Below are 18,532 nucleotides of genomic sequence, written 5' to 3' on the forward strand. Positions count from 1 at the left end.
TTTAAACTATTGTTGAACAGTTGAATGCTAAAGATATGCTCTGACTTCCCTCTCATAAGTTTTTAACCTCAGAAGAGGAAACGTTTCTCTTTTTTTTTAGCACAACTGTATAAATAAGCTCAGTGTACAAGGCACGCTCAGTGCTTTGAACTGTAGCAGACCAATGAATACAAAAGAAAATCAGTGCGCAAGGCCTAGAAAAATCCGCAATAAAATATCTTCACTTGCATAAGTAAGCTGCTGTGTATGTGTGTATTTTTTTTATTGATTTTGAGAAATTCCAATTGGCCAATAGAATTATTTCATTTTGTGTTCTATACCTTTTTTTTATTTTTTATATATTTTTGTTAAAGAAAGAAAGAAAGAAAGAAAAAACTCAATTTGTGCTTTAGTAACCAAATTTATATACTGCAAAGTCGCTATTCATAATGAGTGAATCAGGATCTAATGACAAAGTTCCTTCAATGAGCAATGAATTGCCAGATCCCAAATACAAAGAAGGTGACATTTAAATAAATTTATCATATAGTCTACAAACTAACCCCCCTTTTTTTATTTTCTGTAGAAATCGCGTCAATTATTTTTGACTTGGAAAATAAAGGCGTTGTTGAACTTTCTCATCTTTTAAAGCGATTAGAACAAAGGATTTTGGCAAAATTCCGGCCAGGATATTGCATAAGAAGATTTAAGGGCGATTGGATTTTTAGAATTAAAAGAACAGCAACAATGCTGAAAATCAAGTTAGTAAGTATATATTTTATATGAGTTAATAGACAGCCAGGTTTGACCGCATGAGTTTATGTGTATGTGTGTGCCTGTATATCGACCAGAACAAAAATGAAGACTATTGGCCCAAAATCGAAGAAAAGTTACTTGCCATCGTTCCTGATTCCGAAAATTCTATACCAAGTTCCGTGCTTATTTCCTCTGATCCAACTTCTTGGAATCGGTCAGCCACATCAACTTCTTCTTTTTCTTCAAAGTCATCAAAAATGTCAGCTGAATCTACAAAGAAACTCTTGACAGCAGACCAAAAATTAGGAATAGAGCATGTGTTTGGACAACTTGACAAGACGTTGTTCTGGAAATTAAGCAACGGCGTAATTGTTGAAGAAGTTATGCAAAAGGCCCGTTTGAATTGCAATTTTGAGCATCCATGCCATTCCTTTATACTGGAAATAGGCGATCATTTCTGGGAAACATACTTTTCTAATGATGAATTAAAAGAAATAAATGAGCATGGAATTCCAGCCTTTGAAGAGATTAATAAAGATTCTGTTGAATATCTGGATGAATATCTCAAGTTAAATAATATCGATGAAACATATGCCTATGCTTTCTCCAAAATGTATAATCCACGTCTACACAGTGAACGATCCTGGATCCAAAGAAGTGTAATTCAAGCAGCCTGCAACTTTTTGTACAACAAAAACATGGACAAGTTCAGCGAAGCTGATATGCTGGGGAATGTTTGGAGCATTTTTACAAGTGTTGTCGAAGGCTCTGACATCAATGCAAACAGTGGTGAAAAAAGCTGTGTATCAAACGCCAGTGTAAAGAACAGTAAAAGAAGCTTAGACGCAATCAGTCCGACAATCAAGAGAAGAATGGGTCGAAAAGTGGATGTAATCTTCTCCGAAGGTGATATTGAATTGGGCTTGATAGAATTAGGAAAAAGCAATGACCAGACAAAAAGCCTTTCCGACGGAATGAAGCTGATGAAGTTAATGAAAGACACATTGGTAGCAACTACGGATCAACTTCCTGTCATAACTCATAAACTTCGGACGGTCGGGTTTCTTTTGGTGGGTACCAAAGCTACAATGCTTTCTATGGATATTCCTGCGGGTTATGTTAGCCGAGTAAGAAAAATGAAGCCATTGTACTATCCCACAAACGCTCGCCAGTTTACGAATCGCCTTATCCCCATCCTAAAGTTAGCACTAAAAGCAAAATCAACTATGATACATACACGAAACCTATACGACAACGTTACAATCGAAGAATCTCCTGAAGAGCCTATTACATCTGGTAAGCAGCCTGCTTGCTCCCAAAATACAATCTTTTCAGAAGACACCTACACCTTATCATCATGCATATCAATCTCAGAAAAAGTCAAGAAGCAAAAGTCAAATTGATCGTTCCTCATTACACAACCATTATTTTATACCTTGACTATTATCATAATATTTCAGGAGTGATGGTCCAAAAAAAAGGAGATTTTCCAAACAGTTAAAACAAAATAGCATATATATATCTGTGGTCCCGTATTTTCTATGCTTATTAAATGAGAGTCTCCTATTGTCTTATTTAGAATAATACATACGGGATATATGTTTGATTTTTTATTTTTATTTTTTGACAATCTTAAATATTTCCACATTTTATAAAGTAATCTAATTGCTTGTTTTTTTTTACCAGACAAAATTTGTAGGCTTTGCAACAAAAAAAACAGTCGCCACTCCAGTCCTAGTTAGTTAGCAATAGATATTTGGTTCTTCAAATAAGTTTATTAATATAATCAAAGACTTTCGTAACATAAAATAGTCCATATTGTTACAAGGTTGAGTTGACAAGGATAAAATCGTCAATGAAAATGATAGTCTTGAATAGCATCATTCTTAGTTAGCGAACTTGGTTGAAGTATAGGAAAAAAACACTGAGTAGTGTTTTTTGATTTATTTGTTTATTTTTTTTAAAAAAAAATGGATGCAGTTCTTCAAGCATATGACACGGTCAAAGTCTACAGATTCCAAGAATGAAAGAAAAGATGAATCAGAAAACGTCAAGCATAGGCACGGTCAAAATCTTCAGATTCAAAGAATGAAAGAAAAAGTAAATAAAGACTCTAAGCATAGGCACGGTCAAGGTCTTCAGATTCAAAGAATGAAAGAAAAAGTAAATAAAGACTCTAAGCATAGGCACGGTCAAGGTCTTCAGATTCGAATAATGAAAGAAAAAGTGAATAAAAAGACTCTAAGCATAGGCACGGTCAAAGTCTTCAGATTCGAATAATGAAAGAAAAAGTGAATAAAAAGACTCTAAGCATAGGCACGGTCAAAGTCTTCAGATTCGAATAATGAAAGAAAAAGTGAATAAAAAGACTCTGAGCATGGGCACGGTCAAAGTCTTCAGATTCCAAGAATGAAAGAAAAAGTGAATAAAAAGACTCTGAGCATGAGCACGGTCAAAGTCTTCAGATTCAAAGAATGAAATAAAAGGATGGTTGCTCAATATTGTTTTTTTATCTTACTATAAAATATCCATTAATTAAAAATCAACAGTTCTACGTCATCAGTATCTGAAATTAAAACCTATCTCTAATTTTTTTTCACATAACTTTTAGAGCATCTCCAACATCCACTTTTATCTCCGTTTTTATCTCAAACTTAAAATTCTAGTAAAAATTGGTACTCCCAGCAGTCTGATTAATTTACTTTAAATAAAAATTAAAGTCAGCTTTTTTATCTTTTTGTTACCGAAAAATTAAAATTGATTGCTGAAAACGCTCTCAAAATTTATTTAAAGAAAAAGATAAATTGAGCTGCTGAGAAAAGTAAAATTTTCTTTAGCTAAAGTGGCGGTGTATAGCTTTAATTAAAAAGTTAACGCAGTGTTGAAGATGCTTTTACAATTTTTACCCTTCAAACTCAAAAATAGTAGTTTTTTTTAATGAATCAAAATTAAAGTTCAGAAAATTTGCTTACCCATTTGGATAAAATAAAAATAAAAATTAGATATTTCTGGAAAGCGGAATTTAGATGGAAGAAATCCAAATACTTGGAAAATGAACTACCGCTAATAAATATTTCTTTACCCGCACATATATTTAAATAACCGAAATCTAGCATTTTTTTTTTTAACAATAAGCTTCAAAAAAAAGTGAGTCGATTAGTTAATTCCAAAAAGAAATAAAGATTCGTTTGGTGTGTATATATGTACATACATGTATATATGTTAGAAAATAACTCAAAAGTCTAATGTAGGTTTATGTATTGTACTGCTCCGATCCAACCCAATCATCTTTCCTTCTTTAATCAAAAGCATATCAATATTAATGTATGCATATATTTGTGTATTCTGGAATATCTATTTCTTAAGGATCATTTTACTGTTATTTTACTTTTATTACTTTATTCAGAATCTACATATTCAGATGCAATAGGACCGAAGTAAGGAAACTCGTATCTCTCTAATGAAGCACCATCGAGATAGGCTCGATATCTTGTATAAAATAAAATAAAGTGCAAAAAAATAATAAGCATCAGTATTAATATCAGTTTCAGTAACATGAAAGCAATAGATTTCTCTCAACACACAAACAAACAAAAATAAATAAAGAAATGATAATAATGAAAAAATTAAAGAAAAACTTACGTTAACCAGACAAGTAAACCGATATCAAAAATGAATAATGTCCAAGAGAGGAAATTGGAAATAAACATCAGGACAAAATGTGCACACATCAAAGCCAAGAATACCATCGATGACTGCCAGATCATAAAATATATACGTTAAACAATATTATAATTATAAGCATTACTTATTTATTTTAAATGATTTATGGAGAATGAAAATATCAAATTACCTGCCATGCATGAAACCTGACATAATCATTTTGTCTCTCAAGCACAAGAAACAACAACCCTGATAATAAGGAGATAATAATAATTGTTAAACTTCTAGTTCAGTCTGGTGGGGTACTCTTCCTTAGATCAATAATCACCACAATCTTTATAGCCAAGAATTATATATATATATATATATATATATATATATATATATATAAAACATTACCTGTTACTGGCCCGAGAACATAAGCCAAGGCTGCTTCAATATCAACCCTAATAGGCAGACTGGTCTCGTACTTGTTTACTCGTAGTGTCCCTGTTGGTGGACCTCGCGAACCTCCTAGATTGTCTGTTTCTGAAAATAATCCTTCTTCCAACGATGATGGTGATGGGCCAGGGTAATTAGGCTTCCCTGATTGATATGAGCTGTACGGTGATGTGTCAGTCTGCTTTGCCTTTCCCTTTGGTTGTTTCTGCTTTTGTCGTTCTTCTCTTAAACGGTTATTCCTATCTTCGTCGGGAGATGGTTTGTAAGGTGAAAAGTTCATTTTTGCTGTTATTTTAGTCTAGAAATTATTATAGTAGTAGTAGTATCGACAGTATGTATGCGAATGTGAAAAAAAGTATACAATGAAGATTATCTCTTTATTTCTACAACAATTGTGTAGTATTTAGTATGTAGTATGTAGTGTGTAGTGTGTACTATGTATGTGTGTGTACAAAAGGGGGCAAAGAACAGTGAAAGTGAACTTGGCGGGCATACACTGTGTATCGGAGTGTGATTTCATGGCTGACGTCGAAGACGCGTCCCAAACTGTGGAGACTAAAAAAAGAAAAAAGAAAAAAAAAGTGATAATGTGAACACCAAAAAAAAAATGCCAGTAAGAAAGAGCGACAAAAAGAAGAAAGTAAAGAAAGAGAGAAAGAAAGAAAGACTACAAGATTCACTTACCTATTAAAATTATTACTTTAATTTTTTAATTTTTTAATTTTATTTTATTTTATTTTATTTTATTTTAATTTTTTATTTTTTATTTTATTTTTTATTTTTTATTTTAATTCCTCTCCTCTCCTTTCCTTTCCTTCTTCTTTTGGGAATCAAACGATGACTGACAGAAAACACGTTGATTTCAGTGGGATCTACTGTGGCATCAAGCCAGACACTGGTAGATTCAGATTAGCTCCTACCGCAGTGGGCTGGAAATCATCAGAAGACAAAGCAACTATCATTCCAAGTGACGATCTCAAGAAAATGTCTTGGATCAGGGCAGCAAGAGGGTATCAGCTGCGAGTTACACTCAAGGACGGCGGTGTATCCAAATTTGATGGTTTCAAATCAGAGGTCAGTTCTGATTGCTTGATTCCTTAATTGCGTATTTAATTCCACAGCACAATCGGACTGACATTGAGTTTGATATCTTTATTACTGTTATTATGGATTTAGGATTTTGAGGTTTTGAAGGATACCGCAAAATTGTATTACAAAATTGTAGTTGAATCCAAGGAATTGAGTGTCAAGGGATGGAATTGGGGAAAAACCGATTTCCAGGGTAAGACATTTTGAGAAATATATATATATAGATTTATAGATTTATATATCAAAAGAGAGTAAAATAGAAAGCAAGGAAATAGAGACCTTCAGATATGTATATATATTGTGGATATAAATGGGTTTCTATAAATATTGTACTTGGTTGATCGTGGCTCTGATATCAAAAATCAAACGTGTCTTTGTGTGTACTATGGGCTGTTAGGTTCCAATCTTGTATTTAATGTTTCCAACAAGACAATGTTTGAATTACCTCTCGCACAGGCAATTGGCGCAAACAAGCCAGGAAAGAACGAAGTATCGATCAACTTTGTTGATCCAGGACAGCCTGCACCGGAAGGAGTAAATCCTAGAGAGATAGATGAGTTGATGGATGTAATTTTTTACGTTCCTGGAACTGTTCCCAAAGAGACAGAAAACAATGAAGACGAGGATGCAGACGAAGAGGAAGTTAATGCAGACATGGTAATTAAGGAAGCAGAATATATAAAAATCTCCAGCGGACTGACCAAATTGAACTTGCATACACATATGCACATACACAGGTGTTTTACGAGACAGTCAAGTCCAAGCTGGAGTTCAGCCAGATGACAACCGAAAACATTGTCCAATTCCAAGAGGTGCTTTGTTTGACCCCTCGGTATGATTTTGTGCATAATTGTAAATTATATATATATATACATGTATATGTACTAACAGATAATGATATCAATAACGCTATTGGGAATTATTTATACAGTGGTCGTTACAATATCGACATGTATCAGGACTTCCTTCGTCTTCGTGGAAAAACTTACGATTACAAGATCCAGTATTCCAGTATCATCAAGTTATTTTTGTTGCCCAAGCCTGATGAGGTCCACGTATTGTTTGTTGTAAGTCATATATATATATGTAGAATTATTTCTATTGTTAATTATTGAAGAGAGAAAGAGAGTAACAAATAATGATATACTTTATACTTCTTTTCTCTCTCTAGATTGGTTTGGACCCACCTTTGCGTCAAGGTCAAACAAAATACCCATTCCTTGTATTCCAATTTGTTCGTGAAGATGAAATCGATGTTGAATTGAACTTGGATGAGTACGTATTAAGATACAGAAAGTAGGAGTTTTTTTTTAAGAAAAAAAGAAACTGACATTTATTCTACAGGGCTACCATGAGCGAACGATATGACAACAAGCTTTTAAAGCATTATGAAGCACCAACCTATGAAGTTATCAGTACAATTTTCCGTTCTTTGGCAGGTAGAAAGGTCACTGTTCCAGGTGCATATAGAAGGTAACAAGAAAAACAACAAGATACACTCGTAGACACACAATTAGAACGATAAATATATTAAATTAAACCAATGTAATATTTTGTTGCAAATATAGTCATCACGGTGCACATGCTCTCAAGTGTTCGATGAAGGCAAACGAAGGTTACCTGTATCCATTGGAAAAGTGCTTCCTCTTTATCCCCAAACCACCCACCTTTATCCCTCTCAATGAGATCGGCGTTGTCACCTTCTCTCGTGTGGGAACATCGGCCGGTGCCAGCTCCCGTACATTCGATATGAAGTTCCACATGAAGAGCGGAAACGACATCCAATTTTCCAGCATTAACCGTGAAGAATACGCTAACCTTGAAGACTTTATGAAGCAAAAGAAGATCAAGATTAAAAGCGAAAATAACGAAGAGACAATTATCACATACACTGATATGGATGATGTTATGGAAGATGATGATGACAACTATGATTCTCGCAAGAAGCGACGAACAGAAGTCAGAATGCCAGATCTGGATGAAGAAGAAGAGAGTCGTGAGTATTTTGTTTTCTATTATTATTTTAAAAAATAAGATCTAATTATTGCGATTGTTTGTCTGTTTGTAGCCGATGAGGATTTCGCACCCGATGATAGCGGTAGTGATGTTCCTGAAGAATACGATTCTGATGTTCAAGGTTCTTCTGCAGGTGAAGGCGAAGAAGATGAATAAATTGCCGGCAAAAGCCATTCTGGTTTCCTGTAAATAATAATAAAACGTGCTTGTTTCTGAGACTCTACTTTATACACTGGATAATACTATAAAACTCATACAAACCAGCATGGCTTTTTCATAAAGTATTTTGGTAATAAAAATAAAATAAAAATAAAACGAAACGAAATAAAAAATAAAGATGTTTAATGAGATGCTTCTTGCTTGTATTTAATAAATAAGAAACGGGAAAAAGAGGTAGACAATGTGAAAGAACAAATATTAAATTGGATGCAAATGAAGTTGAAGGCTGTACAAAAAATAAGGAGGGAAGAAAAGGATATAGGGTCATGATAATAATAAAAAAGGAATGGGATAAATAATATGCATGCGAATATGTGACCAATCCAAACGGGTTTCTTAAGAGACAGTAGGCTGTCTAGATAACGAGGCCTGAGAGGATCCATTTTTCATCAGGCGTGGAGGTATTAGTATAGGAGTAACTCCACTGGGTACAGATGATCCGGGTAACAGCTGCTTTGAATAATAAGAATGCCCATTGGGTTGGACTGAAGCTAATTAATTATTAAATTAACAATATTAATGATATAATTCAATACCCTAGTGCATTTGAGCTTAATCACTTACCATTATGTACTAGACGTTGCTGTATCTGTTGTTGAATTTGTTGTTGCTGTAATTGTTGTTGCTGCAGTTGTAATTGCTGCTGCAGTAATTGCTGCTGCTGTAATTGCTGCTGCTGTATTTGATGATGTTGTATCTGCTGTTGTTGCTGTTGTTGCTGTTGTTGATGCTGTTGTTGCTGCTGTTGTTGCTGCTGTTGTTGCTGCTGTTGTTGATGCTGTTGTTGATGCTGTTGTTGATGCTGTTGTTGATGCTGTTGTTGATGCTGTTGATGATTATTTTGTTGTTGTTGATGCTGTTGATGCTGTTGATGATTATGTTGATTCTGTTGTTGATGTTGATTCTGTTGTTGATGTTGTTGCTGCTGTTGCTGCTGTTGCTGCTGTTGCTGCTGTTGCTGCTGTTGCTGCTGTTGCTGCTGTTGCTGCTGTTGCTGCTGTTGCTGCTGTTGCTGCTGTTGCTGCTGTTGCTGCTGCTGCTGTTGTTGTTGTTGTTGCTGCTGTTGCTGTGCAGCTGTTATAGCAGCTAACTGGGACACAGTTCTATTTTGACCGCTGCTATTGACAACAGCAGTCATATTAGCAACCAGCATATCATTAGCCATGGCTACTGCAGCCTGTTGAGGTGTCAATCTGGCTCTGCTATTTTGCCTTTTAATTGGTTGCGAGGTTACAGTAGATGTTTGATTATTTAAAGGAGATGAGGAAGGCGAGGAAGACGAAGTGTTCGAGCCACCGCTAACATCAGATTGTTTTTGAGATGTAGGTACTCCCTGATTAGCCCGAAAGTTCAAGGTATTTGACGGGTTTATTACAGGCATGGCAGCAAGATTGCGGAGTTCTAGCTCTGAAAGAAGCTTGACCCGATGCCCGAGGAAACTATAAGACAAAGGGTTGAGTTAGTTTTGCCTTTTCTCTCCCTTTTTCTCTCTTTATTCTCTTTTCTTTAAAAGAAAAACTTACTTGTTATTCATTTGATCTACCTGCCACTCTTCAATATCTTCATTATCACTCGGGTCCGAATCAAATTGGAATCGATTATAAATTTCTACTTCTTGGTGAGGATTAGCTGACACCATATTTTCACAAGTTTGGCGAGAGTAAGACCGGTCAAGAAAGATTCTTCCACCACGGCCTGCTCGCTTTCTGTAACGACATTTATTATTTTGCAGTGGGATCTTCTGGTAAAAGCTGCAAGGAATTGGAATGCTGAATGGATTGTAGGGACGCTGTAGGATATTATTTTTCTTTTGTTAATTAAATTTGTCTGATGAGAGCAACTAAGTTTACGTGTAAACTTACAGCTGTGATGTCTTCAAATGCAGAATCTAAATCTCTCTTTCGAGCAATATCTGACTCAATTGCGAGTTGAACCCCAGATTTATCAGCGTTATCACGTTTTAATCGGTTAAGAGGAATCTTAATAGTTGTTCTATAGAAAATAAAGGTTGAGCACAGTCAAACTATGGTCCTTTAAAGAAACTCAAGAGTTTCTTTTTATCACAGACTTACCCAGAGAATCCTTCTTCCGGAATTAACCTGTGCTTCTTTCTTGATACTGGGAATATGTCTTCATCATCATTGATCCCCAATTGTCGTTGGTAAGCACGTAGTTTGCATCGAGAGTCAAATACTGTATGCTCTAGAACAAGACTCTCCTTTCTGTGTTTTTCTCGACGAAGTACCATCTCAAGTAGGTTTCGGGCATTCTCCATCTGAGTCCGTAGTTTACGCAGTCTATCCAGGGCATGCTGATCAGACTGGCGTGTCTTTCTCAGAGCCTTTGTCTCTCTCCGGCGGAAACAGACATAAGGATCGCCATCACCTTTTATGAGATCTTCATGTCTCACTCTGGGTATAATTGATCGGCCTTGTCTGTGCTGACACTTTTTTTTCCAATGCAAATATATTTGCTCTAGGCCAGTCTGCGAGCGAATATTGGAGTGCTCTGGGAACAAAGGATATATGTTATTAAATGCAGGTACTTGAGATGGATCCTATCACAATACTGCATTAGAACTCTGGGGCATAGACAAACGTGTGAGGTTTTAGAGCTAAATAGATTTACCAGATAAAGATGTGGAAAATTTTGCTCAACAACAGCCTCAATATGATGCATTATGTTCTCAAAAGTAACCTCATTCATTTCAGAAGAATGTTTTACATTAAACTGGGTCAAGAAAGAGATATCTTCTTCATCTACAACATAAGTGCAGCCACTAGTATCTTCGACTGTTGATGAAAAACGAATATTTGTCGAAGGTTGTATAAATTTCTTTTTGTAGAGAGAGAGGTACATCTCTTCGCTTATGGTTCTAGATGCATCAGGTGTAGGAATAAAACTTTCTATCTTTGCGCCTGTTGTTACCGCAGCTTGTGCAGCAGATATTGCGGCTTGAAGATCGTGCTAAAGATTTTTTTTGTATATAAATATAAATATATATATATATATAAAAACATGCCAATAGATTGGGATTGGGATTGGGAGCCTATATGTGTATATGTGTACTATAAATCCTAGTTATCACCGTACCTCCTCCTCCTCCTCCTTCTCAACACCAGTTTCTATCTGAGGAACTGTTCTTTGTTGAGCACTAATAGAGTTCACAAGGTCCGGTAGATCCGAATCTTTGTAGACGGGTAGAACGATCTTGTTAGAAAGTTTCTTGACACGGAACATTCGAGAGATCATCTGGTTTGTCATGCTCAATGATGAGCGCTTTTTTTTTGTAGATTAAGAGAGATGGGTAAAAGTTATTGCACTTTGAGACTGTATAAGCAACTTCTACTAGATTTGATGACAAGATGGTTTGTATTTGACACGCTTTCCAGATGGGATTGCAAATTACGCACTTCTTTGGTTTTTATTTTAGTTTCTTTTTTTCTTTTTTTCTTTTTTTTTTTGCTTCAAAGCGTGCTTGTATATTAGTACTATAAAAATATGGATGCTTCCAGGCACAAGACTTGAACGCGTACATGATAATAATCGCCTTTTGATACAAAAGGCTATTCGCACCCCAACGTTTTTATTGGAAACTTTGGAGTTTGTTTCGGTGTTTTAAATTAGCAAAAGTTTAGATAAAGACATAAACTTACGTTTTTCTTTGTCTATTTTATTACAGAAGGTGCGATTGTTATAACAAATGAACCAATTAAACTTTTAAGTACTTTTTTTATGGAATATAAAATCCTAGATAATGGGGTATTTGGATTTGACCACTCCAGAGATTTGGATTTTTTCCCTTTCTTTTATATAATTAGATATATTCTATTAATATTTAGGGTTTTCAAAGCTCTCTCCTGAATGGTTCTTATTTAAAAGAAGAAAAATAAAATAAAAAGTCAGGCCACACACTTTATTTTATTTTTTTTTTAAAAAAAGTGTGTTAATAAAATCTAGACAAATCATGACATGTGTATTGACAAACATTTTAGATCCAAAAAAGATTCCTTTCAAAAAAAAATTGATACTGATTTTGTAGGTTTTTTTTTGTAGGCAAGTAAAAAGTTTAGTAGTTTATTTTAAGCAAACAACTACTCGGATATAATGGAATACCAAAACTACTAGAGTTACTGAAGCATTTGCTATAATTTTTGGTTATTAATTGTATATTTTATACGATTGTCAATATTGTTATTGGTTGGCTTAGACAACAACTAGAATTAAGGTAATAATCACAAGATCATTATATTCTACAGTTACAACACCAGTTCCATTAGATTGAAACAGTTGTCTCCTTTTTTTTAGGGATCTTTTCTTGATGTGAGCTTGCACGTGAATCAATATCGCTGTTGAGTATCTTTTCTAGTCAGTGTTTGAAAACTAGAGTAAATTTCATGTAGTGGTGGATAAAGAACAACTATTGCTGACACAAAATATTAAAATATCGTACCTTGGTGGTCAGCCTGTTATATACACAAACAATGGCTGTCTAATTTGTACATTATAAGAAGAAGAAAAGAAGATATTCATCAAGTATATATATATATATATATTGTTTTGTTCTTTATTTCTATAGTGTGGTTAATTACAAGCAAAGAAATCAGTATAGCGTTTATTATATTTTTTGATAGTTTCTTTAATCAAAAAAGGATATGTAAAGAGAGTTGGTGATTATATTTAAATAAATGAATAACAAGAAATGAATGTATAAAAGGTAGATGATGTAGGGTTACTATTACAAAACTAAAAAACAAAACAAAAGAAAAAGGAAGTCTCTCCCTTTCCCCCCTTATTGTATAAAGTAAATAAATATGGGAGATCTATCAATTTGTGAGAGAAAGGGAGAAGGAGAAGGAGAAGGAGAAGGAGTGAAGATTATTATACAGAGGCAGGATTTTTCTTCTTTAAGAAGAAAACCTTTTAAATTTTTTGGCAGTACCAAGAAGGCACCCAACCGAACATGGGTTCACCTTCTACTGTCCTCAGGCTACCATACCACCATTCAGCAGTAGCAGCGTCTCCTGATATTTGGTCTTTTGTGGGGAGCCAAACCTGAATAATATCCCCCTTGGTGATAGAAAGAGCTTCAGGACCTTGAGACTTCAGACTTGAGGTGGCTACACACTCAAATACTGGATCTGATCCCTCAATCAAAAACGACGAAAGACTCGACTGTCGATTTATAGCTCGCACATATACTGCGCTATCCTGACTATCTCTTGAGATTCGCTTATCTTTCTGCTGAAAGTTCTGTGCTCGTTCTGGCTGAGGGGTTATTTGACCTTCAGACAGCCACTGTGAGTCTTGGTAAAGGCTCTGGGATAGTCTCGAAGATGCTGGTACACTTTCAGTACTCTGACGCAGATTACAGTTGACAGTCGGTGAATATCTAATTGATTGGATATCGTCTATCTGAGGTTGGACAATTTCTGTCATGATTTTGTGGTAATTCTGAGTGATGGCTTCATAAGACATTTTTTGTGGATCACCAAGTTGAAAATATTTCTCGGCATGCGCTCTCCATTGATGTGTTGTGTGAGTCATTAGTCTGGCCTGGATTGTAGCAAACTCGTCAACCAATATTCCAAAGTAGCGCGCGGTCAACAAGAAGAATCTTGGCAGTTCGTCTACCAATTGGGCATTGATAGACACGTATGCATCTGCAGACTCCTGGGTTACTTTGTCAGGAATATCTCCCTTATTCTTCATATAGCGTACACGATCATAGTCAAGTAGCTTCCTAGCACGCTTATGAATAACCTGACCAGGGCTCTCATAGACTTTTAAGAAAGCTTCAACACGACCGCACATTTTTCCCTGGACAAGTGCATCCTACAATAAATCAATTGAAAGAAATAAGAAAATAATACTTTTTTTTCTTGTTGTTGAGGAAATAAACATACCACTTCATGAGAGATCGCCATATGTAGTGTGTGGGTTATTCGGGTGATTTCCTGTACTCTCTCCATACTCTTGACACGTACACCTCCCCAAGTGTTGTAAAAAGACTCAAGATGAAGCAGAAAGACATGAAATGTGTCTGCAGTATGTTTAAGGTGATCGCCCCATTCCTGAATAGCTTTCACCCACTGGCGAACTATCTCTTGCTGAGACTCAAATTTCTGGTAGAGTGCATCAAACGATTGATCTTGGGTTGGTTCAGATGAGAGACCAGTAGTTTGTCTAAACCGTTGAGCGTGCCGAGTCAAAGTCTTGTTGAACCCATGACTGTGAATAAGACATAGATAGATAGATACGTAGATACACACAAACATTGCGTTTAGTTTTGCTCGACTCTTTTCACCGTCTTCCTTTTATCCCCCTTTAACTTACACCATCTAAGAAGCCAAAAAGAAATAAATAAAGAAATAACAGATCAGCAAGGATAATCAGAGAGATACATATAATTTAGACTCAAGGTAAACATTCTTGTCAATGTGTCTTACACTCATCTCGTTCCGTTTCTTTTCTCGCACAATCTTCTCCACAATGTCCTTGCGCCGTTTGATCTCATTGATGGCGTCTGCAACTCCTTGAATCTCCTTATTAGCGATCGTTAATTGTTCATAATCCGGGTGAGTGGTAGGTGTCATGTTGACCAATTCCTACAGAGCAAATAAATGTTTCAGAAAAAATTCACCTATCGTTAAACGCGATTCCTCTTTAGACCTTGCTCTTTTATCTTAATCTTTTTTACTTTGAGAAGCAGCGGATACTTTAAAACTCGCTGAACAGGTTTAATCAATAGGCTCGGAAGATCCCAACACATTGTTCGCCCTTGTATATCCTCCTTGCATGCCTACATAAATAAATAGAAATTCATTAACTACCCTGTATTTTATTTTATTTTATTTTATTTTATTTTGTTTTGTTTTGTTTTTCAAGAAAAATATAAAAGTAACCTTACCGATAGAAATACATAAACAGCAGGTTTTGCTTCCAACTCCTGTAATCGATTGAGAGCATCTTCGTGTCGCTTGCAGTAATCACCGTAAACCTGCACTAGACGACTTGTCTGAAATCATCATACATAAATATGTACATACATAAATATATATATGTAAACATAAAGTGTGGTGTCTTTAAATAAATAAATAAATAAAATACCATCTCTCTGAATAGCTTTCCTATCGAATTTTCATTGGTCTTAATCCTTGTAGGCTGCAAGTCAGAATCGAGTTCATTTTTACAGGCATTTTCCAACAAGGGCAAAAAGTCACTCTCGAGGGCGAGAATGTCTAACAAGTTAGAAAATATGTGTCTGACATCGAGCGGATTCAAAGGAGAATGTGATTCAAAAGCCTTGTCATAATAGATTTCCTTTACTAGACGCATGTCGGTCGCATAAGTTCGCTCGGTCTCCAAAATCTCCTGCACAACTCGTGCTCGTTTTGTTGGGAGTGCGGTAAGCTCTGGGCCGTCGAGAAGATCAGGTGAGACAGGTGGAAGATCAGACGGATCTGAGGGGTACGACGGTGGAGAAGCGGTCAATATCATATTCGGAAAGAGCGAACGTCGGCTACTACTGTTTGTTACATGGCCAGACGGGATCGACAATTGAAGATCGTCTGATGAACTTGATCCAGACAGCCAGCTGGCCATTGCACTGCCATAAGGCCATGCACGGCGGGAAGTCCCTGACGAGTTGGATGAAGTAGAAGTCATGCTGTTCACACTTGTTCCGGTTGCAGATCGGGGTAATGGAAGACGTAGGGTGGAAAGTGAGGTTGAGCGGTGGGTGTTGGTAGAGGGTGGTGGAATGGCGAGGTGGGATTCATTAGGAAATTTAGGCTTTGTTGGGTGAGGAGAGGCTGGCTTGATCTGTCGAACTGGCTCAGCCATACGTTCAGCCTGCTCTAAGCGGCGGCTAAGCTCTGCTACAAAAGAACCTGTTCGAGGCACAGTAACTGGAGATACTGATGATGTCCAGGAGATAGCTCTGGGCGATTCTTCGTCCGGGGTTTTTCGGGTACCCCATCGTTTGGCTGGTACTGGAGGTGGTAGTTTGGCGTTAGGTGGGTGTATATCTGGAACCGAACGTCTGCTGGTTTCTGTTTTGGCTACAGTTCGCCTCGACATTCTTGGATTTGGTTCAGAAAGCGATGCTTTTTGGCGAGTAAGCTGAGTAGAACAAAGAGAAGGTAAGCTTCTGTTTCTAATTTTTTTTCTTTTTCTTTTTCTTTTCTCTCTCTTTCTCTCTCTCTTTATTGACCCCTTCAACCCCTATCTACAATTGATCATCTGGGCAACATCCCCAGCCCTTCAGGTAGCTTTCAGAGAAACGCACCTAATAAAAACACCAAACACCTCCTGTCTCCCCTTGAGCCAAGAATAAATCCATAAATGCACACGCACTCAAAATAAAACAGAGAATGGGGGAGGGGTTATAATTGGGGGATATAAAAAGAGAGATCAAAGAAGATGAAGAAGAAATGTGCTATACACGTATATATGTGTATTTACACATGAATGGGTGATAATATTTACCGGTACTTTCACCGGTTGTTCGATTGACTGAAATTTGGCTCGAATTGAAGAGAAATCCAATAAATCTCCCACAATTTCATGTGCTTGATCTATTGAGGATATATCATATATTGTACGAGGACTTGGATCAGACGGAGTAGTATTTGTGCGGGAAGGACTGATTGCGGAGAGTCGCAAAGAGGCAGGCTTGACTGGTACGACAGGTCTGCATTGGGGATGCTGTTGAATTGAAGTTGATAATGCTAAATGGGGTTGATTGCGATCAATCGATAATTGAGACACTTGTGATGGATGTTGAACATTTGGATCTTGATTGTGATCATGATTTGATGAGATTCCGAGTGCTTTGGAGAATGGGTCAGGTCGTTTTGGTATGCATGGCTTGTGGACAGGCGATCCCATCTCTCCAAAGCGTAAAGGAACAATAATGTAATATATGTATAGATATATTTAGATACAAATATATTTGTGCACTTTTATATAGATGAGGCGAATTATATAATTGTATGTCGTACTTGGCACAATTAGTGTTGACTCCGTTGCGACTACATGTGTGGCATAGGCTCTCCGAGCCGCGCTTTTTTTTTTTTTTTTTTTTTTTTTTTTTAAAAAAATAGCTGTCTATAATAGTATAGCTCTGATCCCCTTTTTTCCTTGCACCTTTCCAAGCTGCGCACAGTGAACTAAATTAATATAAATCGACTTCACCAAAACAGATATTTGAATCTATCAAGCATAGGCATGAACATCATTAAAGCCAAAATAAGTGCATTGCAGACAAGTTTGGAAAAAGAAAGTGTTGACTTTAATAATGGCAAATAGACCCAATTAAGAGAAATATATCTTCTTCTTCTTTTTGCCAGCTTCAAAATACACACTTTAGTTGTCGATAAAATTGTACAAAGGTGAAGACAAACCCCAGTATCGGAGGAATAAGAACAAATCAGGTCTTAGTCGACTTTGAAGGATAATCGATCAAGAGATCAGTAATAAGGACAAAAGTTTCTTTGACTCGACATATTCTAATATTAAACAAGCTAGGTACAAAAAATAAATAAATCAAAGTGCTACCAGCATTAAAAGATATTTTTTTCCTTTGTAAAAAAGTGAATACATTATGATTCAGTCTGCAACAGATTCCACGTGCAAACCCTAATACCTTTGACCAGCAACGAAGAAATCACACTTGGTGTCATTAATAGTTTTCTAAAGAAATAAAGAGAAATTAAATGTCTAAAATGTCTCTAATAAAGCTATTATCAGTTTATCGATTAGCTTACCAATTGATGTGCTAGTGGAGAAAACTAAATATACAGCCAACAAAAAAAACTCTTCCTTGACAGCTGAGGTACAAAACTAATAGTAAAGGTCTTTTTAGTGAGCCACAGGAGAAGGCTTTTAGTTTTAGTTTTTCTTTTTCTTTTTCTTGAGTATATTTTTACATCTAGAAACAGACTTATAAGATGGGCTACAAGTAAAATATCTAATTGCAAGTATATACATTCGTACACAAGTATTGGAAGCATATTCCTAAAGCGCTAGAAAATATCTTGTACGGAAAGCAACAATAATATTATGCATATGTGTAGCTTGTTACTCTTGGTCCTATAATTGTATTCTGTACACCTCCACCTCTACAAATATACATTCATGGTTGTCACTGGGCTGCTTGTGCAAGTTCTTTTGATTGCAAGAGTAACTTTAATGGTAAGACATTTGGAAATGAGCGTGCAAAAATACTAAATTTTTATATTCATATGTAAATATGCGACCATGTAGTAATTGGGTTTTTATCATTCTTATTTCACACCCTATTTTTTTTTTAATTGTGTTTTCTTGATTTTGTCTGTTGAATCAATCATTAGAGATATCAAGCTAT

At 36.0% G+C, this 18,532-nt stretch overlaps 6 protein-coding genes across 6 annotated transcripts; 3 read left to right on the forward strand and 3 right to left on the reverse strand.

The window, feature by feature from the left end:
• Positions 1–428: 428 nt before the first annotated feature.
• PHYBLDRAFT_141406 (hypothetical protein) lies at positions 429–2,138 on the forward strand (the record flags this gene model as incomplete). The annotated part of the gene is made up of 3 exons (XM_018430590.1): positions 429–501; positions 566–744; positions 831–2,138. 3 exons carry the CDS (start codon positions 429–431, stop codon positions 2,136–2,138), a joined length of 1,560 nt encoding a protein of 519 aa, XP_018295563.1.
• A 337-nt stretch (positions 2,139–2,475) lies between these two features.
• PHYBLDRAFT_157776 (hypothetical protein) lies at positions 2,476–3,204 on the forward strand. The gene has a single exon (XM_018433676.1). It carries the CDS (start codon positions 2,710–2,712, stop codon positions 3,013–3,015), a length of 306 nt encoding a protein of 101 aa, XP_018295564.1. The 5' UTR covers positions 2,476–2,709; the 3' UTR covers positions 3,016–3,204.
• Positions 3,205–4,051: 847 nt separating this feature from the next.
• Positions 4,052–5,288, reverse strand: PHYBLDRAFT_76411 (hypothetical protein). Its single transcript, XM_018443150.1, has 4 exons — positions 4,798–5,288; positions 4,589–4,647; positions 4,378–4,490; positions 4,052–4,224 (listed from the first exon to the last, which is right to left on the reverse strand). The coding sequence occupies exons 1-4, from the start codon at positions 5,117–5,119 to the stop codon at positions 4,134–4,136; spliced, it is 585 nt and encodes a 194-aa protein (XP_018295565.1). The 5' UTR covers positions 5,120–5,288; the 3' UTR covers positions 4,052–4,133.
• Positions 5,289–5,676: 388 nt separating this feature from the next.
• Positions 5,677–8,100, forward strand: PHYBLDRAFT_141408 (hypothetical protein; the record flags this gene model as incomplete). Its single annotated transcript, XM_018430591.1, has 9 exons — positions 5,677–5,913; positions 6,016–6,121; positions 6,326–6,585; positions 6,666–6,760; positions 6,860–6,995; positions 7,100–7,203; positions 7,273–7,401; positions 7,497–7,924; positions 7,997–8,100. The coding sequence occupies 9 exons, from the start codon at positions 5,677–5,679 to the stop codon at positions 8,098–8,100; spliced, it is 1,599 nt and encodes a 532-aa protein (XP_018295566.1).
• A 418-nt stretch (positions 8,101–8,518) lies between these two features.
• Positions 8,519–11,582, reverse strand: PHYBLDRAFT_185532 (hypothetical protein; the record flags this gene model as incomplete). The annotated part of the gene is made up of 7 exons (XM_018439088.1): positions 11,257–11,582; positions 10,792–11,130; positions 10,236–10,720; positions 10,026–10,155; positions 9,687–9,970; positions 9,255–9,602; positions 8,519–8,654 (listed from the first exon to the last, which is right to left on the reverse strand). The coding sequence occupies exons 1-7, from the start codon at positions 11,425–11,427 to the stop codon at positions 8,519–8,521; spliced, it is 1,893 nt and encodes a 630-aa protein (XP_018295567.1). The 5' UTR covers positions 11,428–11,582.
• A 1,504-nt stretch (positions 11,583–13,086) lies between these two features.
• PHYBLDRAFT_164436 (hypothetical protein) lies at positions 13,087–17,055 on the reverse strand (the record flags this gene model as incomplete). The annotated part of the gene is made up of 8 exons (XM_018435002.1): positions 13,087–13,998; positions 14,070–14,394; positions 14,500–14,504; positions 14,613–14,771; positions 14,864–14,965; positions 15,074–15,181; positions 15,274–16,287; positions 16,654–17,055. The coding sequence occupies 8 exons, from the start codon at positions 17,053–17,055 to the stop codon at positions 13,087–13,089; spliced, it is 3,027 nt and encodes a 1,008-aa protein (XP_018295568.1).
• Between the last annotated feature and the right edge of the window lie 1,477 nt (positions 17,056–18,532).

The sequence above is a fragment of the Phycomyces blakesleeanus genome, assembly GCF_001638985.1.
Source record: "Phycomyces blakesleeanus NRRL 1555(-) unplaced genomic scaffold PHYBLscaffold_4, whole genome shotgun sequence".
Lineage (NCBI taxonomy): Eukaryota > Fungi > Mucoromycota > Mucoromycetes > Mucorales > Phycomycetaceae > Phycomyces > Phycomyces blakesleeanus.

Excerpts from the sequence above, each read along its gene's own strand:
- PHYBLDRAFT_76411 (XM_018443150.1), bottom strand. The coding sequence starts at position 5,119 with ATGAACTTTTCACCTTACAAACCATCTCCCGACGAAGATAGGAATAAC. Across the intron at positions 4,648-4,797 it reads TGTTCTCGGGCCAGTAACAG|GGTTGTTGTTTCTTGTGCTT; the intron begins GTAATGTTTTAT and ends CCTTATTATCAG. Across the intron at positions 4,491-4,588 it reads TCAGGTTTCATGCATGGCAG|TCATCGATGGTATTCTTGGC; the intron begins GTAATTTGATAT and ends ATGATCTGGCAG.
- PHYBLDRAFT_157776 (XM_018433676.1), top strand. The coding sequence starts at position 2,710 with ATGCAGTTCTTCAAGCATATGACACGGTCAAAGTCTACAGATTCCAAG.